The 13,252-nt window shown below is 37.5% G+C and overlaps 1 protein-coding gene across 15 annotated transcripts in view; it reads right to left on the reverse strand.

The window, feature by feature from the left end:
* KIF1B (kinesin family member 1B) overlaps positions 1 to 13,252 on the reverse strand; it is a 79,525-nt gene that overhangs the window by 58,058 nt on the left and 8,215 nt on the right. For all 15 annotated transcript variants that reach the window (XM_026053623.1, XM_026053621.1, XM_026053622.1 and 12 more), the window contains exons 3-5: positions 4,535 to 4,611; positions 2,673 to 2,852; positions 673 to 738 (exon numbers count right to left, since the gene is read on the reverse strand). In XM_026053623.1, coding sequence (XP_025909408.1) covers positions 673 to 738; positions 2,673 to 2,852; positions 4,535 to 4,611 — 323 coding nt within the window. The remainder of the gene's footprint in view (positions 1 to 672; positions 739 to 2,672; positions 2,853 to 4,534; positions 4,612 to 13,252) is intronic.

Here is a 13,252-nt window from a genome sequence, read left to right on the forward strand (position 1 = left end):
TCTTTCCAAAGAAGCAGACAGGACAGTAAAGAGCCTGCTCACAAGGAACTTCCCTTACCATCCCCCAAATCAAAAACTAAGGAGGAAAAAGAAACACGAATTTCTTTGTATGAAGGCAACTTTTGGTTATGATCTCTACTCAAGTCCTCTAGAATTCCCGAGTTGTCAGAACAATTATTCAAGTTATGGCTATTTTAAATTTGCATGCTTTGAAACAAAATTTACATGTGATCTTATATCACTTATGCTTTTCTATTTCCAGTCTGTACACTAACTCAATTTACTAGTAGGAAATATCAAGACTCCATACCTAACATATTCCAAACAAGGCCTATACAGAATATAAATTATGACTGTATTAATAAGAAGAATGTAGAATAGGCCTTTCATCCAGAAATCAAGAAAAAAATGTAAATTAATCTTTTGGTTTCTTAGTATATCCTTTACATTGCAATTGCTAAACTCATAAGCTAGTAGCAGTATAGAAAGGTTAAAAAAATTCCAAAGAAATTCTCRTCCTAGAAAGGTTTTACTTGTATGTTTGGAACAAATATGAAATAGAGAAAACAAATGCTTTCAAAAATATCAATCTAAATACAGCACAAATATCACAACAGCTAAGGTCAATTTGATTTCCAGGACAAACACCTTTTAGTCCCTCATCACACTCACCTCTACAGAATACGACATTTCTTCATTGCTGTTGTCATTGATTTTCTCAAATAGTTCTTCACATAGCTGGAAAGAGATTAAGCAAGAGTCAGTAACCAGTCATGACTGAACAGTAACCACTAACTCTATGACATGTCATAATTTTGGCTTTGGGGCAAGGGCTGWAGCACAATTTACGACAACCACACAGAGCCTGACTGAGAGGTACTTGATCCCAGTTAAGTTGATTACTGTGCAATCTTGGTAACTTTTATCACCTCTCAAGACTCACTCAATATTTAACCATTATCACCCTTAGCAAAAGAGAAGAAATARTTATATAAAAGTCTACAGATGAAACTGAAAGTAACAGTTTTRGAAAGAATTGATACTTTAGAAACGGACATAAATCCTCTCCTAGTTATAATAAACAAACTGTTTATTTTTAAAGAGAACAGTTCTCTGACAATTCATTGATTTGTTGAAGTTTTGGGCTTTAGGTTTTAATCAACTGGCAGATACCACTTCAAAATATGTTAACGGTACCTTCAGGTGAAAGATACATTATCTATCAGCAGCTTACTATTTCAAAACTGCTGGCCTGTAAATAACTGAAATTTAAGATGTAAAATTAGGATAATAAAGAGAAAGAAACAGTTGGCAAACTCATGGAGATGGAATTTTGCCCACATAGAGGAATTAGCGTCAAGAATCCATATTACTTGATATGATTGTGCTGTATCTTTTCTATATCTAGTGAGAAAGAAGATTCAATAAGCATCCTGAATAGACAATTCACATTCTTCCTTTAAAGAAAGTGAAATTGTAGGGAAAGATTTTGTTTAAAAATTGTAGATAACAGAAACATTAAGTATGTTTTTTAGCACAGTCTTTAATTCACAGGCACTTGAAGATACAGAAATAAATTGGAATATGAAGATTGTAACACAATTTAAATACCAAGCTGTTGTCACAGATCTTCAACTGATCTCACGTGACAATTATTAATGCAAGAAAAATAAAATGCCTAAATACAACAACAATGTTTCATCAGATTTACTCTGCATACTTGTACAAATACAGTTTCCAAGCCTATTTTAAGCTAACCTGCACGGAACCTCAAACAGTAACAGAACACTTGTTGCGTATTTCAGCACAGATGTCCATGCTATTAACAGAAAACAACACTGTGCATTGGCTATTTCATACCTGTGGCAGARGGCCAATGCCTCCTACTGCAAACCTATAGCAGAATGATGACTCAAATGCTATTCAGCATATTTATTTACTGAAATCCAACGTCAGATTTTTACTTCAGGCATGGAAGGATGCAGTATCTTCTAACAAACATGTGGTCTGGTATCAGTGCCTACCTACTGCATAAAGGCAAAGCCTGCACTTAGGAGTACCAGACAACCAAGAGCTGCAGTATTCTGACTTTACTACGTAGCATCAAGTGTGCCTGTCAGAACCTCCTCTGGGTTCTTCCCTACCTTTCACATGCAAAGTTCAAAATAAATTTCAGAGGGCGTTACACTAGGCTATACTCAGATGCTTTAAATATCTCACACCAACACTCTGATATACTTCATTTATTTTAAGATATCAATATATTAACCACTTTTTAGCTTTGTAAGTGTTGTTTCCACATGGAGTTTGTGGCATGTTTATCAGCAGTATCACCCCTCAAATTCCCGCTCAATGAAGAGTGCTTGTGTGCTGTCAAGTTAGAGAAGGATTCAATAAACCCAGAGTATATGACATCTTCAAATACTAGTTTGTTAGCAGASGGAAGAAAAAGAAATATTGATGTAGGAAAAGATATCATACAMTAAAAAGGTTAAATGATAAAGAAAATTTCTTATAGCACTCTTTTCTTAAGAAGATTCCTTTCAGAAGAAAGCCATGGCTTTCTGTGAATTGTTACTACAAGACAAAAAGACTGTATCATCAAGTAAGCATCTGAATATGCTACGTAAAATAAACATTCTCTGGGGATTTATGCCTGCTGCTTGTTCTACCTGTGGGATTATGCCTGCTTGGCTCTCCTCTTGCTTGCCCATCATGGTGTAAGATTTTCCAGCTCCAGTTTGCCCATAGGCAAAAATGCATACATTGTAGCCCTCAAAGGCATGCAGCAGCATCTCCTTCCCGATATCATTGTACACACGGCTTTGAGATGCAAAGCAGGGATCTTCAGGCTGAAGAGATATGAAAAGAGCATCAATAAATAACCTTCTCATGCAAGTAACATCTCAAAAAGTAGTTAATTTCATTTTTATCTTTTCAGTCTATCTCTTAGGAAAAGGTAACCTAGTACATTTTTACATTCAGATTTACTTGGTAAATATATATTTGGYAAATCAACAGAAATATCAACTGCTCAGTATAGTCACAGATCATCAAATAGCCATCAAGAAACAGCAGCTGAAAAGTATTTTTCTTCTCAGAATCATCAAAAAGATGATTCTTTTTCCCTCATCAAAAAAAATACAATTATCAGATCATAGCAAGTACACAGGCTGTTCTAAACAAAGCTTCACAAACTGAAGAAATAAATCCTCCATTTTCTGTRTAGGGAATTTCAGGCACTCAGACACTGTACTCTCACCACATTCCAACATCAAGGTTACTGGACACAATCCAAAATGCAACTTCAGGAAAAGTCCGGGATGAAAAATATGGTGATAGTAGCAGGATTTGCAGTGTATATGGTTATCTTTTATTCCTGAAGCACTTTCTTGATCATTTAGGAAAGTCCTTGATCAGTATTTGAGAAATTTATTTATCACAATAACGAGAATTACGCAGACATTTCATGCTGCACAAGTCAGAAAAGACTAAACAATTTATCACTGAAATTTGTGTACAAGCAGGTCACTACAGTGGACATCACTACATTACTGATCTAGCATTTTCTCTCTTCCTGAGACATTGCGATTTCAACGTTATTTCTTCCTGAAGAAGAACTGGGACAGAACTCAAGGGCACTGATATAATRATGTCAAGCTCAAACTTCTATCAGACCAGTTCTCTTCCTTAATGCTGCACAGCCGCTAGTTTTTRTTTATTAGTAGGTTCATAATGTTTCTCTGACTGACACTGGAATCTACTTTCACAGCTACTTTGAGATCAGGTTGTTCAAGAGGAAGATTCAATAAGACTTGCACAAATCGAAGCTTCTCTAAGTTTTTATCACAAAAAATATTCTTACTGGCCACAGCTTTGCTCAGAAATATTAAGTCCTATTTGTATTACCCAAATCATTACTATTAAATTTGGAGAAAAAAATATATTTATTATATACATATATCTTGCAGGAAAATAAGGCAGGAGAAGGGCATTGGGTAAAATGTGTTTTACAGTGTAGCTGTAAAACAATTACTGGAAGTCAGCAAGATCTCAGAAACAACTCACAGGAGGGTGCGGCAGAGCAGTTAGATGACAGAGTTTATTGCTTTTACAGCTAACAAAAGTCTTTTACAGCTAACAGAAGTATGGATCACTACTCTGCCTTTTCCTGATACATCAAGAAAATCCAGATCATATTTTTTCTTGAACTACAAGTACTTGTGCAACTTTCACTTGCCTAATCAAGAGCAGAACTGAAGCAACTCCAGTCACAACCTTAAAATACTTTGAATATACTGTGTTGATGACTATTTTCAGTAATCTCTTTCAAGTTGCCACAACTTGCTACCAAGCCCTAGGAGATTTAGTCCTCCTCTTTCTCACAATGACAAACACAATGACAAGCCTTTAACTGAACGAGTGCAAAAGACAGTCAAATCAGAAACATTTGAAAAGAATGCAGACGTGAGGGGAAAAAAGAAGTAGTTAAACGAAGAAAAAAATCATTTTACTTGTAGGTAACAGAACTTACTGATGTATGGGACCAATAGGAGTAGTCAAAGCTGAAGGACTTTGGCGCTTCCTTGGGATTCTTTGGGTTGATAATACCTACAGCGAAAAGAACAATTCAAACAGTGTAAAAATTGTGTGTGTGTGTGTGTGTGTGTGTGCGCGCGCGCGTGTGTTCTCCAACAAGACAGCTCCATATCTTCGTCCTGCAGGTGATAAATATGCAACAATATCAGCTGCCACTTTAATAGTATACTTGTAACTGTTTCCTCTTTTCAAGACTAGAGTAGCGGAAACACATAAAATCTATCATCATTTACCTTAAAATACAAGTATGCAAAAACCYGCACTGAAAAATATCTACACATAGGTGGGGAATGTCTTCCTGGGAACATTTTATACTCATACTTGTCATTTGCTCTCTGTTTCTCACATATTCAGGGCAGTTTACTTACACTTCTGGGTGGATGCATCTTCTCCATTTCCTCCGTCACACTAACCCTCATAGCTCTCCTTATGATCAACTTGTACTGAACTTTTCAAAAGCATGTGTTCACAGAATCCCATTCAAAATTTAACCACTCTCCCAAATGCTATGTTCCCGAGCAAGGCCACTGCCCAAGACTATAGTTTGGAGAAGGGGTTGCTCTGTGGATTGCAAACAGCAACAGTTGCTAGTCTGCTTCTYGGGGCCCATTCCGTTTCACTTGGATGAGCCTTGTGCTGACATTCTTGCCTTATAAAAGCTGGCAGACACGCAAAGCCAGTGAACGATATGCCTCSTACCAGCAGAGCATCACAAGGCAAAAATGCAGGCGGCTCTGGATAGCAACATGGMTATCAACATAAAACAAACCGGTAACCTAAGCGATCATACATGGGTTGTTTCCCTTTACTAGTCTCAGCCAGAGAGCAGGAAATGTACAACACACACTTGATGAAGGTCTAARGTTCAAGTGAGCAAGTAACAGGCCCCGCATTCACTTTCTGGCAAAACGAGAAAAGCATTAATTACCTTTATGTCACATCACTGCAATTTTTTCCTATAAGGGCAAATGACTCAAAGCAAAGAGCTCTGATCTCACCTATCTGTCTTATGGCAAGAGTGATTTGTTGCCTCACAGAATTTACAGCAAAATAAGAAGCCTTCATTCTTATTATTATTGTAAAAAAATCCACCACTTTTGGCCAAGACAAAGCTGTATTTTTTTCTCTCCGAGGGAACAATAGAGTTGGAACATTCTAAGATTCTCCTGTGACTGAAAACGCAACAAGTAGCATTATTCACAGCCCCAGCATTATTCAAAAATCAGTTTGCTGTGTAAATACACATTTCCCTTAAAAAAAAAAATCTCTTAAAAGAGGTCACCTCTTTCAAAAAGAAAGTAAAGCGACCAACAGTCTCAGTTAAAAGACTAACTAGTTTTTCTACTCATTTTGCTTGGTGTTTGGAAATGCAATAYACACTTGCCATAAAGCTTATCCCACCTGTTTCAATCTTAAATTTGATCCATCACATTCATGAAGGGTAAAGTTCAGGCTCTACAATTTATGCTAGCGGTCATCTTTTCTTTTGCCTTTTTTCTTTTATTATAGGCTTCCCTCATCTGCTTCACACCAGGTTTCCTGTCCACCTCAGTATCTTCTCTAGGGCGCACATTTTTCCCCAAAGCATACCCTGAGAAGCATGACACTAGGAAAGGGTGACTAACGTGCAAGAAGTCAACTATATCAGAGGTTGGGAATGCAGCTTCCACAGCAACAGGAATGAAACAGAGGAAGCCTCCCGGCTGCCAGGAGCTCTGCTTGCTGCCCGCTCTACTGAGATCCAGTCTTCTTATACACCTACAGCTCCAGGGTTCAGGTCTATTTATCTAATTCCGGTTGCTACAGGCAGCCCTGCATCTTTCACTTTCRTTAGTAGTTTAGCAGAATTCCTGGTACATTTGCAAAGGAACCCAGCAGAGAAGACCAGTTGTGAAAACACAAGATAAGGACCTCCGCTAATATCAAGTGCACTAAAACCATGTGCATCTGAAACACTGAACATGAAGTGAGTAGCTGGCAGCAATCGTGTCTGATGCAGTCTGAGTGTGAACCGAGTGACCCRGCAGGTAATGAAGGCAGATGTGACATCTGACAAGAGCTGGTGAGGAAGCTAAGAAAGCAGGGATGCAACCCAAAGCAATAGTCCTAACTTGAAGGTGTCTGTTACATAAAGTATCTTGGAGGGACAAGCAGACCCGTRAAATCTAGCTACTTGTAAGCAATCTAAAAAATATTTTTGAAGAAAATTAAAGTCATTTTTACTATACAAATAAGCTTTATTTCTAAGGTTTCATGTGGGAAAACTGCAAAAGAACAAAAGCAAAAAACAAGCAATATCTTAGATAACACATTATCAGGYATAAACTAGATAGAGCTGGCACCATTAACTTATGTACCATGTTATTCACAAGCTACATTTTCAGTTGAATAAGGAAATGAATTGAATTAAAAGCTAAAAGGCTCCAGGGGCTCCAATATCTAAAAGAACAATAAAAGCTTCTGATTTTTTTTTTTTTAATTACACAAGGCCAAGATGAACCATTATTAGTGAATCATGAAATGGGTCACCATCTATCTCCTCTCACCACACCAGACTCATGGCATGGTACACAAGCTAATGGATTAATTACAGAGCCGCAGGAAATGAGAAAGGCAGTAAGGCAGAGATCACAGCAGGGAACACATTAATGGCCTTTTTATCTTACAGAATAAATTTGTTTATCTGATATTTTCAAAGGACCAATGTGGCAATTAACTTTTCTGTTTGCAAACTGACACTAACGCTTTGTGCTAGAGCTATAATTAGTTACCACCAGCATGGCACTGTAGCAACTCTTAATGCTGAAGTAAGCCAAAGCAGCCAGTTTCTGAGAAACCTGATCCCTCTTCCAGGTCCCTTACTTTACCAAGTGCCAATTTCTTGGGTCATGTGGAATCTTTCAGCTTTTTACAAGTTCAGGTTTTCTGAACACCTCAGGGAGTGGAAGAGGTATTAAAAACAAAAAATCCTCCTATACTGTTGGTAATGAGGAGGATTACGTACAACTCTGGCAGAAATGTGAATAGGGAAATAAATAAAAAAAGCTGAAGATATTCTCCTTCAGTTAAAACTCCCCTAAGTACAATCAACTAACCAAAGTTCAGATTTATAGTCCAGCATTTTCCTTTAGAAGAGCAGGCTGAGGGAAAAGGCATAGGAATATTCATGCTTCAAAAACACATTCTGCAATATCTTGCTTTAGTGGGGGGAAATAAATATCCAGTTTGTCTTATCTGAACTATTCAAAATCTCTGGAAATTCATAATATGCTTCAAATTAGGGCACTGTACTTCAATCAGTTTTCTATTTTGGTAAGTAAATAGAATAGGCAGACAACTATTAAAGGTCATAAAATTACATAAAACTTAAATAAAAGCATAGTGTGAATAAGCAGCATTGCCATCCCCATCCAGCAGCACATAAATTATAGAAAGTAGGAAGTATGTTTGCATTTCAAAAACCCCTTTTTCCTTACAGTTATAGCAGAAGCCATAAACGCATCTCATCATGAAGTGTAAGTAATGGTGATCTATACATTCTCTGAGGTTCAAGTTATTTAAACATTTTAAGCTGTTTGATGGTTATTTTTGACACTTAACTGCAAACATATACCACTCAGCATTTCAAAAAAACCTTTTATCTCTACCAAGTAATCAATAAAAAGCAATTACCCCTAGTAAAAGAGTATTCTATTTGAATTCTATTTTGTACACAAACAGCACATGCTATCCTGATCCCTTTAGCAAATTTTATTGTTCTCAAGTACTATGAAGTAGTAGTATACATCCAGCAGCTGTATTTCCTCTACACACTATGCTTTGTGCATATAGTTTGTCACCGAATCAAGTTTGAGAAGGGTTGAAAAACATGAAAGTGAGTAACGTCACAAATTGTGACCATCATTTTCTGTGAGGAAGCCGTTCACTTAGCACTCCCAATGAGCAACTCAAAACCCAAATACAGTGACAGTCTTGCAATGCAGCTCACAGACACCATTTCCATAACAACAATATAACTTCCAAAATTGGAAGTGAGCTCCAAAGCTTCAGAAAGATCAAYATGGCATTCTTGAGGCCTTGTTATCAAAATGGATCCTGCACAATTGCACAGCTGGAAAACTGCAAGGGCAAAGAAAGAGGATAAAAAGTGACCTATGGCCAGGACYGTAAGAGATAGTTAAATAACTTCTATTCCCACGCTCCCTCAAACACAGAACAACAACGTCTTCCACTTCTCCTCCACTTAGTCAACTAATACAATAGAAATGACACAGCTTTCCACCCTCCCCCCCCCCCTTTTTCTAGGTCCTTTTCTCCATTTTTCAGATGCAGCTGATAAGTAGAGTTAGCTCCAAGAAAGGACTTTTTCAAAACAGAATACATAGCTCATAATGCAGATTCAGATTACAAGGAGAAAAGAATACGACACGCTTAAACTAATTAGTCTTTGCACAAGGAAAAGCAATGGTAAGGACAGCACAGTCTAATAAAAGATATAGAGAAAGACAAGCACAAAAAAGGAAGGTCCTAGATGTACTGTGTCAGCAAAACCAAACCAATCTCCATGATGTTTGATTTTACCCATGCACACTTAAAATATGCAGCATTATTTCCACCCTTAAGACAATTACACAGAGCATTCTTTACACCACTACTTGTTCCTTAACTAACATTTTTCATTCCATTCACTATACACTGTCAGCCTGCACTGAAATAAATTGTTTTCAGCTTTTCTAATTTACTAGACCAAATCCACTGATAATTTTTAAATTAAAAAAATGAAACTGTAATTGTGCATTTAGCAATGTAGTTTACCTTTCAATTGTCATTTTAGACACCTACATATTTTTGCCTTAAAGGGCAATCTTGACTTGCTGAAACATATCCATAAAGCATACAACAAATACGTACCTATTTTTACAATTATAACCACAAAGTGAAGCAAAACAGAAATCTGATACAAAGTTAGTCTTCTGTGATGCTTTCAACTGAAACAAACACTACTAAAAGCAGCAGCATTCTCATCCTCTTCCCAAACACATTAAAAACACACAACTACATTCCCAGTTCAAGCCTTCRATTCTGGACTTGCACTTCCATTTCCCATCAGAACTACCCAAGTGAGGAGAGACTGCAAACCTCAAGAAGGGGGAAACTTTATCCATGATCATTCCAATCCCATCTACTCAGTCAACTAAAGATTTTTGTGCAGGCACAAAGGAGAAAAATTACTTCTGAACTACTTAAGTCCYGTGTTGAAATTGCAGTCAAGCCTAACCTATTTTCAGGTCAGCCAGCAAAAGTCTCCAGTATGCCAYAAATTTTGCAGATTAGAAATTGCTTGTAGTTCAGTGATACAAGCAGGGATACAAGCAGCTCTTTCTAATAAAACCTTGGTACAGAGTGACTGTGAGGCACACAAAAGGTAAGACTTTAAGCTTAACTTCATATTCCTTCTTGCATTTGAAGCCAAGTCACTAGTTCAACAACTCCACCTTCATTAGCAATCAGACTCATATTACAGGGCATCCTGCCATCAGACATGCCACATATTAGTCACTCTGCATGGCACTCCAGTGAAGAACTGGCTAACTGCACTGTGCCCTTCAGATAACACCAGCAAAGAGAATTAACTTGGACTAAATCCTGGGATTAACTGCGGTACAGTCTGTGCCGGGCAAGGAAAAATTCCTAGTTTAATAACCTGAAAATCCCTTATCAATTACCAGCCAAAAATAAGAACCATTAATGGCAGAAATCAAGTACGGAACTAGAGAAGTTGAACTTCCAACATTTGTGCAGTTCATTCTGGTTTCTGTCATTTACACCTTCCATGCCTATACTGTTACCCTTTCCACCAAAACAGAGGGCACAAAGCGTTTTTTATTTCCACATGCAGAGTAACACCGGTTCAAACCAAGGGTTTTYATCTCACAAAAGAAGCTCGACACCAGCAGGTTTCAATAGCTCTCCTAGTGGCAGCCGCCATGTCCACAGAACACACACACACATTCCTACCAAATGCCAACACACACTAGACACAGCTAGCAAGGAAGACACTGTCCTGCCTACACTTTTGATCTCATTAACGACTGGCAAAGGGAGGGATAAAAGTTCTCAGAAAACATGCTAGTCTAGACAGAACTTTAGAGGTAGTAAGAKTTCTTCTGTAAAACCAGTAACTTTGAGAAAAATTAATACCAAATAATTATTTTCTGTCACTTCTTAAAAATGCATTTCAATCAACATAAGCAGCAGTTTTATTTTAGGATTTCTGCATAATCAATCCCATAAAAAAAAATTGGTCTTTCAGAATCAAACGCTCAAGACCACGTTAACATTAAATATTCGCAGTCTGGAAAAATATATCTGCGCCATCTGTAGGCTGGAATGACAACAATGAGAGTGTGTTTGTTACCAAGAGCAGGGTGGAGCAGACATTCTTATGTGCTGGAACGTGAATAACACCCCACAGAGACATGTTTAATATAGGCTTCTTTCCCAGGTATACATTGCAATCAGATATAGGGCTATATTGTTTTTATAAGAAAGCCTTGCAGGTTGTTATTACAAGAGATAAATGAAGGGAAACGGACACTTCCAGCTTGTAAAACAGTGCTTGCTTTGCACAGCAGTGCAAAGCATTGTTTGCATTTTTCAAGTCATTAAAGGAAAGGAAACCAAAGAGAGGCTAAGAACAGCTTGTGTTGGAATTCAACCGGATTCTCTCCCCACTGTGGAATTCCTGCCTTGCACTGGGAGAAAGGCTGGGTGGGGGAGGGTGCCGCGCTCCACAGCACCAGAGCAAAGCAAGGACTTGCTCACAGAAGCTGCTGGAAAGCCACTCTCATCCTCAGCTGCTCTTACAGATCCAACTGCTATAAATATCACCTCTACAGCTGGCTTTGGGGGAGAACAGCATGCCAGCAGGCTTTGCATCAAGCGGGAGCTAGCTGAACCAAACCGTCCTAGCTATCAGAAAAGATAAATCAAATCCACCCCAAAACTTCCTAATTGTCATCTGACAAGTCCTTTAACTGCAGAAGTTGCATCTGGCTTATGCATGTCCGTGGCTAAGCTCTTGGAGTTGAGCTGAACTGTCATTCACAGAACTTGGAATCTCTATTATCACAATTCATTTGGCTTGTCTTCGAAAACAATTCCCAAGTCAAATTCAACTGCAAGGCAATTCATGCGTCTTCCACAGGATATACAGTTCATCTTGCTATAACATCATCTATCTCGGTAACACCTCTACCATGACCACAGAATAGTGTCAACATATTTGACATGCATTCATTTAGTTTTAACCACACTTGAAAGGATTTAGAGACTAGCAAACCAGGACAGAGGTTAAGTGACTTGTCACCCTTTTGGTTTATTTTCAATTTATTTTGGCTATTTCATCACACAAAATACAAGCATTAAAAAAAAAAAAAAAAAAAAAAAAAGATAGGACTTGCACACAAACAGGCTCTAAGTGGAAAAAATGCTAATTGAGGAATGCTTTAAGAGCCAATGTTTCTTGGCAGGCACAAGTTATATCAGAACACCATGGAACTCCCATTTTTTGAGCTACCTAAAACATTTAACTTTAGGAAGACAGATTGAGAATCAAGACTGAAATCTATCTACAACAACAAGTCTTCCCACTAATTATTCTTTTATGGAAAATGCATCATTTTTATTTTTGAAAAAGAGAAAAAAAAGGGTATTAGGTAGGACAGGATTACAATGAGTCTTATGCTCATCTTCTCTAATTACGTATAATTATTTCAGGCTAAAGATTATCCCCATGATATTAGTGAAACTGTCCAAACTGATCTTACAGAATAATACTGCAGAGGAARAATGTTTTATTTCCCTAAAACTGTACACACACAGTGTTGTCTTTTTCTCCAATACAGTACGCATTTCTATTCAGAAAACAGTTAAAAATTAGAACAGCAAGCAACATCCAATCAAATATTGGATGAATTACTGATAGATTGCTTTGCTCTCTCAAACTTCATGATTTTGTCACTTTAGTTTTTGCAGTCAAATATCAGCAATACAGAGAAGAATGTCATAAAGCTAATTACTTCTAGTCCTACTTTCTCAACCATTTTTCCTGTGCTCCAGGACTATTGCATAAAATGGGATAAAACTTAAGAAAATATTAATATAAAAACACTTTTTGTTCTCCTCCCCCCCCCTTTTTTTTTTTAAGTGCCTAACTCAGTATCTACAAAATAACTCCTTTAGAATTCGGCATTCCCAAATGAGTTTCTGAAATTGGGTTCATCAGCTTCTAACTTCTGCTTTCTTTAAGAATTCCTCTACTGGTTTCCATTCTTCTACCCCAACTTCTCTTCCACTTCCACTGAAGAACTTTTGTTAATATCATTCAGATGCACGTTGCCTGCAATCAACTATAAATTGAACATCACAGGCTTTCTACCAAAATATCAGCCTCTTAATGCAGTCAGCACATGTGACTTGAGCTAGAGCTCAAATGAATGCTCTATGCTAGAGCATAGAGTCAAATGAATTTCTGCATTTTTGCAACATTTCATTTTTGCAACACATAATTCAACAACAGAAGGACAGAGGCACTCTGACAATTCCTCAAGTGCAAGATATTATATTGCTGTAGATCTTAACTTCCTGTGCA

Source organism: Nothoprocta perdicaria, unplaced genomic scaffold (assembly GCF_003342845.1).
Source record: "Nothoprocta perdicaria isolate Ctin4 unplaced genomic scaffold, notPer1 scaffold_117, whole genome shotgun sequence".
In the NCBI taxonomy this organism is placed as follows: domain Eukaryota; kingdom Metazoa; phylum Chordata; class Aves; order Tinamiformes; family Tinamidae; genus Nothoprocta; species Nothoprocta perdicaria.